This window comes from Rattus rattus, chromosome 11 (assembly GCF_011064425.1).
Source record: "Rattus rattus isolate New Zealand chromosome 11, Rrattus_CSIRO_v1, whole genome shotgun sequence".
Classification (NCBI taxonomy): Eukaryota; Metazoa; Chordata; class Mammalia; order Rodentia; family Muridae; genus Rattus; species Rattus rattus.
The window spans coordinates 73,022,692-73,041,872 of record NC_046164.1 but is presented as its reverse complement, the minus strand read 5'-3'; the positions used below and the strand labels follow the sequence as shown (position 1 = coordinate 73,041,872).

The 19,181-nt window shown below is 50.4% G+C and overlaps 1 protein-coding gene and 1 long non-coding RNA gene across 3 annotated transcripts; one reads left to right on the top strand and one right to left on the bottom strand.

Annotated features, from left to right (window-relative positions):
- Window positions 1-1,699: 1,699 nt before the first annotated feature.
- LOC116912363 (SEC14-like protein 4) lies at window positions 1,700-17,744 on the bottom strand. Of its 2 annotated transcripts, XM_032916422.1 has the most exons (12): window positions 17,627-17,744; window positions 14,343-14,418; window positions 9,290-9,333; window positions 8,946-9,005; window positions 8,651-8,839; window positions 6,778-6,873; window positions 6,247-6,307; window positions 5,385-5,468; window positions 5,000-5,106; window positions 4,784-4,923; window positions 4,523-4,692; window positions 1,700-3,491 (listed from the first exon to the last, which is right to left on the bottom strand). In XM_032916422.1, exons 1-12 carry the CDS (start codon window positions 17,678-17,680, stop codon window positions 3,334-3,336), a joined length of 1,239 nt encoding a protein of 412 aa, XP_032772313.1. In that variant the 5' UTR covers window positions 17,681-17,744; the 3' UTR covers window positions 1,700-3,333. The 2 variants fall into 2 exon arrangements, with proteins under 2 accessions (XP_032772313.1, XP_032772314.1); XM_032916423.1 differs by lacking the exons at window positions 4,523-4,692; window positions 14,343-14,418; window positions 17,627-17,744 and having other exon boundaries at window positions 3,476-3,491; window positions 9,290-9,301.
- Window positions 4,457-5,525, top strand: LOC116912364. The gene is made up of 3 exons (XR_004389450.1): window positions 4,457-4,542; window positions 4,616-4,701; window positions 5,440-5,525. It is a non-coding gene; the product is annotated as an uncharacterized LOC116912364 (long non-coding RNA).
- Window positions 17,745-19,181: the final 1,437 nt, after the last annotated feature.

The following is a 19,181-nucleotide window of genomic DNA, read 5'->3' as shown; positions in this document are numbered from 1 at the left end:
CTTAGATCTACAACCCCCTGTCAAAATGCCACCCCACCCATGACAAACCATACTCTTACAGCCATTTCATAGCTTCCATTGAAGTACAATTTATTGTCAACTATTAACATGATCTGATGTCTACACAAGTCATGTTCTCCTGACTCCCCCTTTGGCCCCAAACACCCTATGGCCACTCATATCCCATTCCTCAGCCCAGAGGAGTGTCCCCGTCAGGTCCTTCCATGGTCAGTTCCTTGAGCCAAAGCTCATTTTCTGGGTGTGCCCTGCAGATTTGGTCCCCCACCCCCACAAAGACACCAGAAGACAGCGTGCACAATCGACTTCTGGTTATCAAGGTTTCCTCTGCCTCCCTCCGTGTGAACCAGGCTCCTGTTGGCAGAGGTGGATCAGCCTAGGGTGCTTACTGTGCCCAGGGCCTGCAATGCCAGGTGCTGGACCGACGTTCAATGAACGCTGGAAAATGAATGAACGAATGACGACATAAACTTTTTCTTTTTCTAAAAAAGAATCAGGCTTTTTGTTTTTGTTTGTTTGTTTGTTTGTTTGTTTGTTGGCTGGGGATGTAGCTCACAAGCAGAGGGCTTATGCAAGGACCTGAATTCTAACAATAGAAACACACACACACACACACACACACACACACACACACAGAGGAGGAAGATGAAGAACTGAGAAAGAAGAAAGGTGGAGGAGGAGGAGGAGGAGGAGGAGGAGAGGAAGGGAAGGAGGAGGGAAGGAGGCAGCAGAAAGAAATCAAAAGTGACGCTCCACCAGGATGTCCAACCTGACCCTACAAGCTACATGAGGTCCAGAGTTGCTATGAACCTGACCAAAACCCATAAAGTTGCGTGAAATATTTTGCGGGTGTTTTCTGTGTGTGTGTGTGTGTGTGTGTGTGTGTGTGTGTGTGTGTGGTTTGCTTTGTAACTCGGTTGGCATGATTCCCAGTCATGAACGTTGCAGATGACAGCCTCATGTTGCAATACGGGAGGATTAGACAAGCCTGCAGGAGTGAGGGTTTGCTGCTGAGTGGGGATTTAATCCCACAAGACTTCCTGAGCTCTCAATGCCCACTTCCCAGGCAGGTTCTGCCTCGCCTCCTCAGGTGACCTCTGTCTTGCTTAACCATGAGGTACATTGTGCCAGGTAACTGCAGCTCGCTTCTCATGCCTGCTGCCTACCTCTGTGCTCCCAGCATCAGGTGTCTGTCTGTCTGTCTCTGTGATGGGAGAATCAGCTGTCCCTGTGCACAGGGCAGGCCTGCCTCCACTACCAGCAAGAAAGATCAGTGAGTCTGTACTGGCGGGGAAAATTGGCTGTGGGTGTTTAGAAGGGCAAGGGTCAGGGTTCAAGTCCAGAGTCTTATAATAACACGAGTCATTCTGAGAGCTCATCAAGACAAGAAGCGAGACGAATGAAGTTGAGGTTTTCCTAATCACAGTTATCGACAGCCCTTTTGGCCTGCCAAAAGATGTGGGGAAATGACCCTAAGAAGCTGGGTTGCTTCCGGGAAATAAGAGGGTTTCTACGCTTCCACAGCCTGAGTGCCGGAGCAACCCTGCACTTGGAAAACGCCCCGTGACTCTTGCCTAATAGCCCAAGGCTATCGCTTTGGATCCAGAAACTAGTTTTTGTTTCTCTCTCTCTCTCTCTCTCTCTCTCTCTCTCTCTCTCTCTCTCTCTCTCTCTCTCTCTCCAATCTGCTTAAGCTGGTCTTAGGCAGGAAGGTCTCCTGGCACTGCCTCTTGGCATTTAGCTCCCCATTCAGACTCTAAACCTTGACTGTGAATGGTTCACCTGGTCCAGATACAGTGCCTAGGGGCTACCCGGAAGAGCTCCCTCATCCTCAAGGTTTACCGGTTTTTCTCCATTAAAATGTCTTCCGTAATGAAGACGTCTAGCAAGCAGAGAAAACGGAAGACGGGATCTGGAAGCAGGAAAGGGCAGGGCCCGACTCCTTGCTTGCAAGGTGCCTAGACAAGGTGGTGTCTGTTAAGGCTTCTAGGCTGATGGCACTTTGAAGTAAGGACTCCCTTCCCAGGAGCATCTATCTGATCATCAATTCCAGGGACATTTTGCCCAGCAGCACAGAAGGATAAACAAAGAAGGCAACATCAATAACCTAAGCCAGTGTCCGAGCCACCCTGCATGGGACACAGGTCTTCTGTCCCAGCCAGAGGCCCAAGAGGGAGCAGTGCAGGACAGCCTAAGCTCCTAGGCCCCAGGTCATGGCCTCTCTGGGACAGTCCACAGAGGTGCACTGGACCAAGCTCTGCAGCACCTGCTGTTTGGTTCAGTACACCCAACGGAGCAATGGTGGGCTGTCTGACTCGTGTATGCCACGAGGGCCAGCCTTTGAGATAGCACGTGCAGAAGCTATCACCTCCTGGGTCACGGAGAAGCAATGTTGGCAGCTTTCTTTCAACTCTCTCCTTAGACACGCAGATGGATGGAAACCTGGAAAGTTCTCCAAGAAGCAAGTTACAGGCCAGGATGAATCCCCAGAGCGATGCACCCTGTGCCATGTGCCTCCCTGCTGCTTAGCTTTGGTTCTGAGTTGCCCCAGGGCCGGGCATAGTGGTGCCTGTCTGTTACACTAGCATTCAAGGCACTGAAAAGGCAGACGAATTCAAGGCCACCCTGGGCTATGCAGTGGCTTTGCCTGGGTGTTGCCTTAAGAGAGAGGAAATGTCAAAATTGAGTAGCAGTAGGATCTTAGGTGTGTGCATGTGTGGGAGGTGCATGTATACGTGTGTGTGTGTGTGTGTGTGTGTGTGTGTGTGTGTGTCTTCACTAGACTCAGCAACCTGTTCAACCTTGTAAAGTTGAGCATGGCTTTTCCTCTGATGGTTCCCCCACATGCCCTGCCTCTCCACGGGTGCTGTTCCTTCCAAAGGAGGCAGGGTTGAGAAAGGTCTTGATGCCCTGCTGGACCTGGGGCCTCTCCCCCTTCACAGCCTGCCCAGCCGCCTCCAGCTGGCCCTTCCCATCCTTGCTGACCTCCAACTGGAGAGAAGCCATCCTGTAGCTGTGCTTCCTGTGGGGAGCGGGACATGCTGGGATACCAGGCATGGCTGAATCCTGGGTGGGCGGGTGTCTTCAGGAGAATGAGAACAAGGGCCAGGGTCCTTTCGCAGTGGACATGTGATGTCACCCTCTGCCCCATTCTTTGGGTACCGGGGATGAAAGTGCTGGTCTGTGTCTGAGGGGTCCCAAGGGAGGCTGAGAGGGACACAAGGGTTGGAGATCTCTGTAGCCCATCATCAGCATCACCCTGCCTGGGGTGCAAGGGGTAGGGAGGGGTAAGTGAAGGAGTTGGATGGAGCAGGATCAGAGGTGGCCAAAGTCTTCACTGTCCTGAGGAGGGCCCGTTGACACAAAGCCCTGTAGCTTCTCCTCGCAGGCCTTGTCTGGAAGAAGCACTTCTGTGGTGTAGCCGACCTTCTTGGTGTGCAGGAGGCTGTAGGTGTTGTCAAAGCGCAGGACATCTGCAAGGACAGAGAGGTGACAGATAGCGTAAGGACAGCCCCTGTGAGGTTGACCAGGCCCGTGGGTAGGACGTGTGCATCAGCCACTGCCCTGTCCTGGCCCACTGTTTGTGACCACCTCCTGGGAGTGTAGTGACCACAGCAAGGGTGTGGCCCCTTCTAGATCTCCAACATTGCAGCAGCACCACCCAGCTCCCTGAATCCCTCCTAGGAGCGGCCTCTGAAGAAAGGTTGCCAGCCCCATTGCTGTGGCTTGTTTGGGTAAGTGCTCCTGGAAGAGTTGCGTGTCAAAGGCTGGGTCCCAGGGAAGCACTGTCAGAAGGTAGTGGGGACCTCAGGAGGGGGACTCAGGGGTCTCCTATGCAGCCTAGACTTTCCCTAAGCTTCTGATCCTCTTGACTCAGTTTCCTCCAGTGCTGGGAACGCGTGTGCCAGCACACTTGGCCTCTCTCCCTTTCCCTCTTGCTTCCTGGCCTGTGACGTAGGTGTTTTCGCTCTGGGTGTTCTTGTCATGCTGTGCCAACCCTGCCAGAGCCCCAAAGCAGTAAGGTCACTGGACGTTGGACAAGCATCTCCAGAACTCTGTGGTGTGGTAAATATCCCCCTGCTTCCTTTTCCTAAGCCAATTGCCTTGGGTATTTTGGTACGATACAGAAAGCTGGCTAAGGCGTTAGACCAAATTGTTTCTGGTGACGTTGACATCAGTTCTAGCCACCTCTTTGGGATGTTTGGAGTCCAGACACCCGGGCAGGCCCCTTCTGGGGACCTCTGACCAAAAATAAAATAAAATAAAACAAGCCCATGGATACCCAGTTGCCTATCTCTTAGCTCTGAGCCCTGGCTATTGTACAATGCACCGCCTTCCTCACATCTACACTCCAGATCAAAGACCCTGAAGACTGCAACCCTGGAGTTCCTAGACCCTCCCTGGGAGTTGGACATAGAGAGAACCCAGAAAGACCAGACTGGCCCAAGATAGCTGGCTTTCTTTCTATCACAAAGGCAACTGCAGGAAACCTGGAAGCTCTTACAGACTCCAGTCTTGAGGCAGGTGAGGCTCCCGTCCTCGGGCACCATGTGGCTGTTGTAGCGCTGATTGGGCAGCACCTCCATCATCTCTCCAGCCTTCTGCCGCTCCCCCATCCTGGTCTTCAGGAAAATCCCGAAGCCGATGTCTCCACCATCTGATGCAAACTGCCACCTGGAGCAGGTAAGAATCCACTGGCAACCTCCTGTGTGGGCCGGGAGGCCCTTCCAGCCGTGCCCAGGTGTATGGTAGTCACTGTCCCTACCTGAGCACACAGCCTGGGAACAGGATCTCATTCTCCACCTGGTGGGAGGAGCCTCGGCCCACAACCACACTGTGCTCATACTGTGGCCTCTCCTGACTGCTCAGGTGATAGTGCTTGGGCACGTCGCCCCCGTAGTTGATCTGTCAGTCAGAGGTGGGTAAGCTAACAGTAGGCCATGCTGGTCTCCGCCCTCCCCATCCTCCGGGCACTCCGTACCTTGGTCAGGCATTTGGGGTTACCATCAGGATCAGTCATAGTCCCCCCAAATTCCACAGGCAGCTGGTCAGGGCTTATAAACTTGAGAAGCTCTTGTTTCCAGTTACCTGTGTGAGGAACAGGGTTTTCTGAGGGGCTCCTAGGAGGCCAACTGAGAGCCCACAGAGGAGACCGCTTGTTCCCCCGAGAGTCGTCTACGCAGCACACTCGTGAGCTTGCTTTCTGGCCATGATCTGGACCCGGGAGCCCACTCTGTGTGCTGATGAGGCCAGGCCGTGGCTGTGACAAGGACGTCCTAGACGAAGGTGGCCTTTGGCAGCAGCCTCTGTTTTCCAGACAGGCATAGAGCTGGCCCTAGCAGGGGGTCACGGGTCAAGGCACTTACCTCCCAGAATCACTATCTTCTTTTGTGTCACCTCTCCTATGAATGACTTGACCAGGTTGAAGGCCACAGGGAAAAGCTTGGGCGCTGAAACACACAGAACCCCGTTGAGAAGCTGGACAAGAGGAAGGGCTGCTGTGTAAAGCCATAGCCGTGGTCGTTCACTGGGTAGGAGTTGCTCAGATCTGGGTTCTGCCGTGCCCTGCTGTGTGAGCTTTAGTTAAGGGCTTCTGCCTCAGTCTTGGGGCTGTCAAGCCTTAAAGCGATGGCGTGGTTCTCGGCAATCAATAATGTCCCATAACCTAGTTGTAGGGTGTCGGGCACAAGCTGGACACACAGCCAGCCATGGTAATTCCTTGAGGACACCCCCTTCCTTTCGGGACTCAAGGTTTTGCTAGGTGACCTAAGAGTTGGGGTGAGAGCAGGTGGGGGAATCTGCTTTAGATACCCTGCCCCTCCCCAAGGACACCTGCTCATTCAGTGAGCATTTTTTTGTGGGCCAGGTTTTGTGCATAACCTTCTCATTTAGCAAACTCTCATTTGGCTTCCCAACTCTCTCACGGGGGAGGGGTGAGTGCCACGGAGTCCCCACCTCACAACATGGGAAGGCCGAGCCTCAGTGAGATGATGAGAGCGTTAGCTAGATGTGTCATCTCAATCCGGGGAATTCAGGAGGCGAGCAAGAAAACAGCAGCAAACATTTAGAAGCTAACATGACTGCCACATACCAGGGCAGGATTTTGCATGTAGTATACTAGTTTGAGAAAGAACGGAGTTAAAAACACAAACAAAAACCTTATGCCCTACAAAAAATGACTTAGAGAAGTTCTAACTCCTCAGTCTCCCTTCCCCAGGTACCACTCACCTCGAATAACAATTAAATTTTTCACTGTCTCAGGATAATTTGCTTCCAAGATGGCAAAAAACTGTGAAGTCAAAGGGACGTCCGTCATGGCTGTACCCAGCACCTTAGATACCCAGACTTCCGAAGCTCCTGCTGCAGTAGCAAGAGGCCTAACCAGCCTTTCCCATGACGGTGCAGCCTCCTCTGGGTTGTCCTTCCTCCTCCTCTTCCCCTTCCTTCCCTGCCCCCCTCCCTCTCTTCCCTCCCCCTCCCCTTCTTGTTCCCTCCCCTCCTCCTCCCCCCTCCAGTCCCTCCTCCCTCTACTCCTCCTCCCTCCCCCTCCTCCTCCCCCTTCCCTCCCCACTCCTCCCTCCCCCTTTCTCCTCCCCTTGGGGTGGTCCCACAAGCAGCATCTCAAGGCCAGGCTGGTGAAGGCCAGGCTGGTCCACAGGTCCCCTGGAGGCTCTCTCTACTTTTCCGCAGATGGGAAGCTGGTGTGTGCCATGGGTCTCTCTTGGCCTGGAGCTGTTGTTGCTCTCATCCCTGCCTTACCTGCTGGTAGACCTCCACTGCTGGCTTCCATAAGTGCCTCAGGCTCAGGCCTTCCATATCGAACACCATCACCATTCTCTCAACCTTCCTGCCCAACTGCGGGGAATAGACGAGGCACACTGCTTAGATCTTGATCCACCCAGGGCATCCTGGTCATCCCTCTCCTTCTTGCCTCCCGCAACCCATGGCAGAGTGGCCTGTTAGGCCCATGGGATGTCCCAAACGGGTGATGTTCACCCAGGATGTGAGAGGATGTTGAATCTGTGCCCCAGAGGCTGTAGCTCTTCGAGGAGCCTCACAGTTTGCTCAACCCAGTCCTGGCGTGTGACTAAACCATGATTCGGGGTTGATAAGATGGCTCAACAGGTAAAGGTACTTGCTGCCAAGACCAGTGACTCAAGTTCAATTCCTGGGACCCACAGGATGGAAGGAGAACTGATACTCTCTCTCCACACTTGCACCATGGCGTGTACTGGGCTCACATTTCAGATTCAGAAGACCAACGGGTTGCCTTCTGCACTGGATTCTCTCTGAAAGATGCAGAGATAAGGGGCCCTCGGGGGTGGGGGATGGGGTGGGGGAGGAGACGAGACCTGTCCAGGGTTATATGAGGCCTTCTTGGAATAGAAGCTGCACTCTTGAGGGGTCCATGTATATATGCTTGTTTGCTTTTCAAGAAAGGATCTCTTTGGCCTCAGACTCACAGAGCTCCACCTGCCTCTGTCTCCTGAGTACTGGGATTAAAGGGATACACTACCACACCCAGCTCTACTCTAAATATATTTGTGTGTGTGTGTGTGTGTGTGTGTGTGTGTGTGTGCATGTGCATACCACAGTACCACAGTGCCACAGTGCTTGTATGGAAGTCAGAATACAGCTTGCAGGAGTCAGTTCTCTCCTCCCACCATGATAGTTCAAGGAATTGAACTCAGGTTGTCAGGCATAGTTGCAATGCCTTTACTCTCTCAGCCATTTCATTTGCCCTTGGGTTCCATATATATATATATATATATATATATATATATATATACATATCTTTTTTTTTCTTTTTTTTTTTTCAGAGCTGGGGACCGAACCCAGGTCCTTGCGCTTCCTAGGCAAGCGCTCTACCACTGAGCTAAATCCCCAACCCCATATACATACATTTCTATATATGAATAATTTATATATGAATACATGAATGTTTATATATAAAATATATTCGTTTATAAAATATATGAGATACAAATATATGGTGATATATGATATATATGATATGTATTTTACATATATAATTACATATATTAGTAACTCTGTAGTCTCTCCTTGAGTCCCATGTGGGAAGCACAAAGTCACCGGTCGGCCATCAGTTTTCCTAGTTAGAGAATCGACAGAGGTGGCTAACTTTTCCATGAGCAAAGCTGGCTGTTCCAAGAAATCCTGGGAACAGACCTAAGGGCTCTCACTACACCCATGGTCAGTGTCAAGGCCTGGTCTCTTATGTGGGTGCTGGGAATCTGAATGTCATCTTTACGCTTGTTCAGCAGGTACTTTACAACTCAGCTAGAAGGAAGACAGATATTAGAGATCTTAATTGCAGAGTCTATCTGTCTGTCTGTCTGTCTCTCTCTCACACACACACGCACGCACGCATGCACACATGTACACACACGCATGCACGCATGCACACACGCATGCACACACGCATGCACATGCGCACATACACGTGCACGCACACTGATGCTCACTGGGGGATTAAGGAGGGAAAACACCGTACTGAGAACTGGTGAGTTTTAGAGAGATGAGGGGCAGATCTTTGCAGTACCCTGTGTCCCATTTGGACACACTAAGGTCACTACACACACACACACCCTACCTGAACTGCACCACTCACCTTTTGACTCTGTAGTTCACACTCATGGAGAAGCATCTCACAGACTTTGATTCGCTTCCGGATCAGGTCCTGCTTGGAGGCTGACATAAAGAGCCCCTTGGGGTCCAGTGTCCCAATGAGGTCAAACCACACAGGACAGCCTTCGTAGTCATAGCCACACAGGCCACCAGAGTCATAGAGTCGGATCACCTGAACAGGGACAAAGTCATGACTCAAACCAGCCCACACTGAGCCACTCGGTGCGGAGATGGGGGAGGGGCACCAGCAGGCCTGGGGGATATGTCAAGGGGCTCACCTCTGGTGGCTGCCATGTGAGGATGTGGTCCAGGTCCTGCTGATTCCGGAACTCCACATGCTGCAGAGACATGCAGGAGCTGCAGAATCTGTCTGTCCCCAAAGTCTCCCCAAGTATTAGGGACACAAGGCTCTCTGCTCACAGCCACAAAACTCGACCAGAGCATCCTTAGGCTCCACAGAACTGGGGATGGAGGTAGGAGAAGGGCTCCAGGACGAGGGGCTCAGGCTTGCTCAAAAAGGGACCCAGGAGGATGGAAAAAGAAATCTGAGAAGGGAGAGCCTTTTCTGGCCAGAAACCTGGATGAGCACAGGGGAGTCAGGACACAGGAGGCAGGAGCCTACCTTCCGGAGCATCTCCTCAGATTTCTTAAAGTCAAAGTTCCGAGCTGCAAACACATGGGAAGGGGTTATAGGAGATCAGCAAAATAGGTCAAGAGGTATAAAGTGCTTGCTACTGTTAGGTCTCAAACCGGGGACAAAGGCGAACTGAGGTGACTAACGTACCAAAGTGGAACTAGATGACAGGTTCTCCCAGCATCCTTCAGTCCCTACTCATTACAGGGTATGGCTGGCATTCCTCGTCCCTACCCTAAATTTCTCCAGCCCAGGAGTTGGGCTGCCCTTCCTTATATAATCCAGCCATTTTGGTTACCAGACCCTTTTGGTCTACCCTTTCCCCTCCTAGCCTCTTGGTCTGGCTCTCCCTTCCCCGTCTCCTCACATGGCCTGACTCAGGGTTATGTCCACTCTGGACTCACCCAGTTGTCCTTGCCTCTGGCTATGCTGTCCCTTCTACAACCTGTCTCCTCCACCACACCTACAACAGCCATGGCCCTTCCCTTCTAATTCTCTCTTCTTCCTTTTCCTTTTCATTCAGCCACCAAGCCTGATGACCCGATCTCTGGAACAGGCATGATAGAAGGAGAGAACCCAGTCTGCAAACTTCTCTGGCCTCCGTGTGCATGGGTTGCATGAGCCTTCCCACCCCCACCCAATAAATAACAAATAAACCAAAATAAAAATTGTTTAAAACTGTTAGGATGAGCTGGACCAGCTCATGAGGACAAAACTAAGGTGTCCTCATTTTACCTGATATGCTCAGAATGCACTCTGGGTCTGGAGATTTTGTGTGTAGTGTATGTGTTTGCTTGTATGCATGTGTGCATATGAATGTAGAAGCCTGAGGTCGATGTTGGTTGTCTGAGGTTGCACATAGACCATGCTGGATCTTGGTGTTTATATGGGTGCTGGGAGAAAAAACTTGGTTTTCATGTTTGCTCAGCATGTAACTTAATGAACTCAGGCATCTCTCTAGCCCTGGGATATATATGTGTGTGTGTGTGTGTGTGTGTGTGTGTGTGTGTGTGTGTGTGTATGTATGTATGTATACACATACACGCATACATATGTATATACACATATATACCTGTATTATATACACATATATATACACACACATTTGTGTGTGTGTGTGTGTGTGTGTGTGTGTGTGTGTGTGTGTGTGTGTGTAGGCCTGGCCATCCTGGGACTCACTCTGATGACCATGAGGCTGGCCTCAAACTCAGAGATCTGCCTGCTTCTGCCTCCTGAGTGCTGGGATTAAAGGTGTATGCCACCTCCCAGCAGACCTTGGATATTTTTTGAGGACCTTTACCTCCGTGAAGGTCTCTGCACATGTGATTTCTGGTTCTAGGTCTCTTGAAACTGAGAGAGAGTTCAAGCAATCCTTCTGCCTCAACTTTCTAAACACCTGGAACTACAGGCATGCCTCCAGCTTACAGTTACAGTCTATTTTGAGAAAGGCCTTGGCAGCCTCTTTTTAATGCTGCTAGATCGATATCAAGTTTTACTGAGGGAGCTGAAGTGCAATGGGCCATCAGAGATGTCCAAGAGGAAGGTGACTTCCCTACCAGGCAGCCTTTGCCCTGTTCATGAACCACGTCAAGAAATGATGCAGTGCTCAGCCTCTCCTCCGACAAGGCATTTACGGCACACGCAGGCAGCCCATCCCGTTCCTCAGTGGCTCCAACTGAGCCCGAACCTGTCTCGTAAAGGCTCCAGTCCCACCGTCGGAGACCAGACAGTCGTAAGCAGTGGTTTGTCAGTGTGAGCATTACTACATGTGTCCGAGGACAAGCCCCGGCTTTACAGCCTGCCTTTTCCTGCACCTCTGTGTTTATGGGTGTCTCCTGCATCGGTGCTGCTCCATTGAATGGTCCCCGCCATCTCTGCACTGCTCAGCGTGGCAGTCTCTGCTGTATGTGGCTATTGGGGAACGCAAGTGTAGCCAGTGAGATGAGGGCCTGAAGCCTTAAATTTAATCTAATTTTGATAGTTAAATATGACTACAGACTACCAAATTCAATATGGCAGTGAAGATCTCCATTTGATATTAGTGCAGCCATTTCTTAAGAATGAGAATCTTTTAAGCTGGCCCTTGCTTAGCCCCTAGATGTTAGACAATAGACCAGAAACTACAGAAAGCACATTCCCACCCACTCTCAGGAAGCTGCTGGACCATAAGAACAGAGGGTATAGAACATATTTACTGCAGGGCAATTACAAGATAGGAAACATCTCTGGGAAGCTAACTGACCACTATAGAAGTGAGATGTCCTTGGTACTGAATGCAGCTGTGCTGACATAGCTATAGCCTTGCCCTAGGAACTCCAGAAGAGAAACACCTGCCAAGACAGATATCCTTGGTCCTTGTCCTGGGAACCCCAGGATAAGAAAACATATATCAAGTCAGACGTCCTTGGTACTGAAATAGCTGCATTGATGTTGTTGGCCTTATCCCAGGGATTCCAGGACAAGAAACATCTGCCTAGTTATCCTTGGCACCGAAATAGCTGAGCTAATGAAACTGTGTAATCTTTTTTTTTTTTTTTTTTTTTTTTTTTTTGGAGCTGGGGACTGAACCCAGGGCCTTGTGCTTGCTAGGCAAGCGCTCTACCACTGAGCTAAATCCCCAACCCCTGAAACTGTGTAATCTTTTTTTTTTTTTTTCTTTTTGGAGCTGGGGACCGAACCCAGGGCCTTGTGCTTGCTAGGCAAGCGCTCTACCACTGAGCTAAATCCCCAACCCCTGAAACTGTGTAATCTTAAATGACTGTTTAAGCTGTACATTTCTGTTGTTCGAGGCTCCTCACATCCCTCCTGCATGAGGACTGTGTCGAGCCCCAGTGCATTGGTATCCCAAAGTAAACCTCTTGTTTTTACATCAAGACTGAGTCCTGTGTGTTCATGGGGTGGTAATTGTCCTCAGGACTGAAGCGAGATTCTCCTCTGTCTGAGGGTCTTTCAGCAACTCTAGATATATTAGCATTTAAAGGTTTTGTTTGTTTGTGTGTGTGTCTCTTTTCTGCTATAAGTTAAAATTCTAGGAGTTTTATAGGTTTAGTGGCTGGTTTCAGTTGTACCTGAGGTCTCACCATATTTAATAATTGGATATTACTTCATATAGGAATACTACACGTTTTTGTTGATCCCCTGGGCATTTTTTTTCTTTCGGGAAACCTAAAACTGTTTTTAAAATAAAGTTTCTATAAATAGTTAAAAACAAAAACAAAACAAAACAGAGAGGGGAGGAACAGCCTCTGGCATGGGGCTTCTTGGAGTAGGCCTGGTGACCTCATATTTGACTCAGCACCTCAAAGATAGGGATCAGTGCCCTGCCCACAGCACAGAAGAAGTAAGACCGAGAGGCCAGCTCCTCACCAGGGCTCTGCTAGCACACGTGGAGCTGGGTCTCACCTCCAAGCCTGTCTTGTTGACAACTATTTAAACCATGTGCCTTGAGCCCATCCTTCTGGGATGATTTACCTAAAATGCAAACTCCATCCTGTGTGACGTAGTGAGTTAAAATCATGGCCCCACAAGCCCCCAAGCCCTGTGTTATTTCTGGCATTACTTTTCCAGACTGCTGTAGACTTCTAGGCAAAACCTCTTCTCCACCATTCGGTCCACTTTTTGTGTTTGTTCGACACCCCAGGGGACTGAAGGTTCTAGGACCTAGGTTCTAAAGAGAGTGTTCAAGGCCAAGCTCCGGAGGCCCTGGGCTTTGCTGAAGCCAAAGGCACTGAGGTAAAAGTATTAGGAGACTCGGACAGTCATGGAACAGATCCATTAAAGAAAATACATGCTCAGTAGAAACAGGAGGCGAACGGCTCTGAGAGAGGGGCAGTTGCCCCCTGAGAGAAAACGGGAGTTAGTGTTTTCGTTAGAGGTAAGGGGAGTTACTTAGTTGTTCTGCCAGGCTCCAAATCTGGACAGATGTGCAGGCTACTCACACCATAGCAGATTTTACAGCACAGGTTTTCTTTTTCTTGAGACTGACCATTAGGAAGGGACACATAGGTCATTTGAAGTTTGGAAAGAAACCACCAGTCACTGGGGCCAGGCTCCAGGTTCTCGGGTTCTGACTGACAGGTTGAGGAAGTGTGTCAGTCACTGAGGGAGTTGGCTCGGTGAAGTGTTGCCATATAAGCACGAAGACTGGTTCATATCCTAGCACCTCCATAATAACCCATGTGTAATCCCAAAACTTGGGAGGCGAAGACAGGGTCTCCTGGGGCAAGCTGTCTAGTTAGCCAAGTAAATCAGCCAGCTCGAGGTTCAGCAGGAGACCCTGCTCAATGAATAAAATAGCTGGGAAAGCACCCAGCGGCAATCTCTGGCATTCACGTGCACTGACACACAACACACATACGTATATACCATACACAGCTCGCACAGTGCTGTTGTCTTTGGTCCTTTTAAGCCTACAAATAAAACTGAACACTTAGTGAGGTCAGGTCTCAAACTCTGGACAAACGGCTAAACGAGGTGTCTGTTTAACATATCCAAGTGGACTCTGGCCCCAGGTTCCTCCCACCCCCTGCGGCTCTCAGAACTTATTACAGAGTCATCCTGGCTGGCATGCCCCACCCCCTCCCCCAAAATCTAGGCTTCCCTTTCCCCAGCCTCTGATCTCTAGATAACCTCAGCCATCTTCCCTACCGGGTCTCTAGGTTCCTAGGTACTCTCTTTGCCCCACCCCCTTCCTCTCTGACCTCCACCGCCAAGGTCCAGGTCAGTCTGGACTGGTCCGGGTGTCTCTGGCCATGCTCCCCCTCACACCTCCAATAACCCTCATCTACCCATCCCCGTGAACAGTCATGTCCTCATTTCTTCTTCATTCACGCGTCTCATGTCCTCTCTGAAGAGAGAGACCAAAGGTTCAGAAGAGTCAGTGCTGTGCTTTTGATGGTAGCGAAGCTTAGATTTCTAGCCTAGAGCAGGCCAACGGGAAGCCTGTGCCACAGCGAGGTGGTTCTGAGGTGTCCCACCTCATTTTCTTGCTCTGTTCTCTCCTTTTCCTTGCTCTCTGTCTCCCTGACCCCTATGATCTCACCTCGGAGCCAACGCAGAAGGAAGTAGTCGTCAGCCTTGGGCAGGGTGGGCAGCACATCCTGGAGGGTCTCCCGGAACTAGGAGGAAAAGGATGGATGCGGTAATCAGAGTGTTCCTGGTCATCTGGGTCAGAACCTGAGTCCTGGCAGCTCAAAAGAGGTAGGCATGGCTACCTGTCCTCAGCAGGCAAGCTACAGTGAAAAGCTGAGGCAGGAGATCTAGTCAGTGTGGCCGTGATTGGAAAGAGAAACAAGAGGTCCAGCGACCCCACCACAAGTGGTTCTTTGTGGTCCAGGAACAAGGCTTGAGTTTAAACAGAGGGTAAAAGCTGTATATATAATTCAGCAGTCCTGACAAGGGGTGGGTCTGCCCATCACTGACACATCATTGTTTGGGCTCCAGTCTGTCCTACAAGGTGGTCAAGAGTTATCAGGGTTGTGTGAATCTCTTCTTGGGAGACAAGTCCCCTTTCTGGCTAGTACCAGAGCCTCCCCCTAGTTCTGGTACACGAGTTCTAGAGACATTGCTCCAGAAGTTGCATCCTGAGGCTGGGATTAGAGAGGAGTTACTCTCTCTGAGTTCCTCTTCCTCACTTGTGAAATGAAGGGAATGCCAAATGTGTCCAATCAAAGGCTCGAACGTGTTTAAGACAAACACTTAAACCAGGTTTGGTGGTGTGAATCTGTAGCCCTAGCACTCGGGAAACTAAGGCAGGAGGATCATGAGTTTGTGACTATGGAAAGCATAGCTCAAAAAGAGAAAAAAGAAAACCTACAGGGCTGAGGATAGCTCATCAGTTATGGTAACTGGTCTTCTTCTAGAGGACCCATGCTTGATGCCCAGCACCCATATGGAGGCACACACAGACACACACAAACACACGCAGACACACACAGATACACACAGACATGCACACACACACAGAGACATACACTGGAACATATACACATACACTGGCATACACACATACTGGCACATACACTGGCACACATACACACACACTGGACACACATAGACTCACACACTGTCACTCACACTGTCACACACACTGTCACACACACTGTCACACACATACACTGACACACACACAGACTCATACACTGGCAGACACACACTGGCACACACACACAGACTCACACACAGATACATACACTGGTACATATACACTGGCACACACACACACACACACACACACACACACACACACACCTCTGTAAGCCTGTGCCTAGTACCCAAAAAGCAGAGATAGGTGGGTCTTGTAGATTTGAAATCAGCCAGGGCTGGGTACCCCAAATTTCTTGAAAGTAGCAATAATAGTTGTTATTTTGAGACAAGGTCTTACTGTGTAGACCACACTGGCCTGGAACTTGCAGACATCGCCCTGCCTCTGCCTCCCAAGGGTTGGGATTAAAGGTGTGTGCTACAGTGCCCGGCTAACAATAGTAACCCAAAAGGAGAATGAAAGAGACTTCATTTGGCTTTGCTTACAGAATTAAAGAGGAATGTGTGTGAAAAAATGGCCAAACATCAAGGTAGAAATCCCTACACCGTAACAACCAGACCATGAGCACTTGGGGCAGCACCATGCCACATGCTAACATTACAACCTAACACCGAGTGGCCAGTCTGGAAATAATGGGTGCCCTGCAGCTTACTAAAGCCAGCCTCGGGCGCAGCTAATGGCCCTGCACAAGTAGCCTATGAGATGACTAAACTTCCATTAGCTGCTGTGACAGACCGGCCCCCACCACCAGAGTTGGCATGGCCTCTACTCTGGGATTGTCACTGTGCAGCTGCATAGTTAGCAACGTCTCCTCTTTGGCCTTTTTCCTTTTTGGTAAATTCATAACCACCACCACCGCCACGGCACCATCACCACCACTCCTCATGTAACTAGAGTCTCACTGCCATTCAATGTGATGGTCTCTGGTGCACACACACAGTAGGACTAACGCATGACTCCCAGCATGCAAAGGGAGGAAAGCAGCTGTAGCCTCAGGGGCCAGAGGACATTTTGTTGGGGTTTAGGGTTAAAGGGGCCAGGGCCCCTCATAAAACAATAACCATGCACCCGTCATCCCCTCTAGGTAACTGCTTACTCAGCCTGGAGAGAAGCCGCCTTCCAGTGTCACACTGAGGACTGGGTGTCTGGAAGTGTGACCGCAGTGGTCCAGGAGGACTCTAGAAGGAAGTGATCCAGGGCACCGTAGTGCAGAGCTCTGGGCCATCCGTAGGCTTTCCCTCCTTCCTCTCTTTCCTATGCATTTTAAAATAGCAAGCATTTGTTAGTTTTAATTCGTGGAGAAAGTAGAATAGCTCGTGGGGTTCTCTGTCATAATCCACTCCCAGAGACCAGGTTTCCAGTTCCAAAAGAACCTTATGCCTGGTGTCTCCTGAGGCCATCAGCACTGAGAGGATCATCAGAGCATCCTCCTGTTCCACTAAGAACCCCTCTTTCACTTGGAGACCCTGACTGGATCCACAGGTCCCCTCCTTCACCCAGGAGTCTCATTTCTCCCTGTAAGGTTCTTCTGCATGGGATATACTACAAAACAAGCCATTCATCTCTTGTTCTTTAAGACAGTGTCACTACATTCAGGCTGGCCTTGAACCCGCAATTGTCTGGTCTTTGTCTCACAAGACTTGAGATTCCAGACTTAACACCTTCAGTACCTGGCTTTCTGTCACAGTTCTTAAGATTCCCCTTCAAACAAGGTTGTATGTGAACCTGGGTGGGACTCCCTTAAGACCTGGGCCTCCCCTTCCTGATAGCCCTTCCCTTCTCCAGGTACAGCCAGCTCTCAAAATCAGACCCCCTAACCCTCTATGTCTCTGTAATAATTAAAAATAAACAAGTAAGTCTGATAGGGAGAGGATTGGGAACCCAGGCAACAGAAACCAAACCAAACACTGTCGCAATCTGGCAGAAATCTCCAAATCAGCCTGGCAGTAGTCACCGGCTGGGGACAGAGGCCAGGAATGGGTGGTGGGGCGGGCTGTGCTGGAAGGCTAAATTTGCAAACACACACACACACACACACACACACACACACACACACACACACACACACACACACACACACACACACACACACACCAGCAGTTGCTCAGAGGTAGAGAGAGAGAGAGAGAGAAGGGGGTCCTGGCCCAGGCGCTGCTGCATTCGGCAGGCTCAGAACAAGGGGCCGGAGGTGCTGGCTTGGCCATCCAGTCCCTTCATTGGTCTGTAGCCAATGTGGGCCGCTTGGGTTCCGCTTGGCTCCCGTTCCTTCCCTCCTGCCTCACCCTGGTCAGAGCCGCCTGCTGCTGCGGGCTCAGGTCCCCGACTTGTCCGCTCATGGTGCTCTCTGCTGGGCCTCAGCGGCTGCCACCTTCACTGGGTTTTACTTAGCAGGTCTGCTGCTGGCCCCGCCCCAAGGAAGAGTCCCTGTCCCGGCCCCGCCCTACCCAGTGCTCCCTGGTTTTCGTTTTTGTTTTGTTTTGTCTGCCCCAGGTCATCAAGTCTACCTTAATGGGGTAGAGAGGTAACCGGACCTCAAGAGGTGTCCTGAGAGTCTGAGGTAACAAGTGGCTCTCTCTTCCAGATCTTCACATGCTCAGGGCTCTGCCGCTCAAGGGGGTGGGATTGTAGGTGTGTGTGGAGTGGGCGTTAAGAAAGATGGAGCACACCCTTCCCAGCCAAGTAGGAGTTGAGGATGTCACCACTTCTGAGTCCTTTTGCCTAAGGAGATCCCAGCCCCCTCCCCCTGACCTGGAACACAGGCTGTGCTTCACGAATGTTTGCTGGCCAGAAGAGCCCTTATTCGCCAAATGGCTCCTGCCCTCTAGATGTTAGGAAGGATTAGGTAAGACGCATCTGCTGTGTTAGCAGAATGCCTGGCGTGGCACACTCATTGTTAGGGACACAGTTTCAAAACTAAGGCCATCAGCATACGCAGGAACTGCAGGATGGCCCAGGGGCTGAGCCCCTGGGAAGGACCCACCCCTAGAGGACCAGGGCGTGGGTGGGAGGTGGCCAGCACTGAGTAGGCTGAACTCAGGGGCCAGAAAACACAGCCTGCCTTGGCATGAATTTTCTGAAAAGCAGGGAGCAGGGAGGAGATAGTGAAACAGGCCACCCTCTGTCCTCCCAGGGGTCAAATCAAGTTCTAGATAGGAGATGACCAAGCATGGGCTCAGGTGAGAGTGTTGCCCATTGGATATGTGATTGGTCACCAGCAAGCATGGTCTGTGCTAGCTAGAGACAGCAAATCAGATTTCAATGACTTAGCACCAGAAACAGTAAATATTTTAGTCATTTTTCCTACTATGTATACATATGTATATATATTATATTTATATATTATATATATAATGTTCATATCATAATTTCAGATATTCTGAAATATACAAAATACACATTTTAAAAAGACAGGATTTTTATGTAGACCAAGATGGTTTTAGACTCACAAGGTAATCAAGGAGAATCTTGAACTCTTGATCTTCCTGCTTCCACCTCCCCGATGAAGGAATTACAGGCAGGTGCCATCACGTCTGGTACTGGATAGTTTTATATTAACTTGACACAAGCTAAAGTTATCAGAAAGGAGGTAGCATCAACTGAGAATGTGCCTCCCTCAGATTGGGCTATTGGCAAACCTATAGGATATATAGGATATTTTCTTAGTCAGTGACCCTGGGCTGATGGCCCTGGATTCTCTAAGAAAGCAGGCTGAGCGAGCCATGGGGAGCAATCCAGTAAACAGCACTCCTCCATGGCCTCTGCACCAGCTCCTGCCTCCAGGTTCCTGCCCTGCTTGAGTTCCTGTCCTGACTTCCTTTGATGATGATCTGTGATATG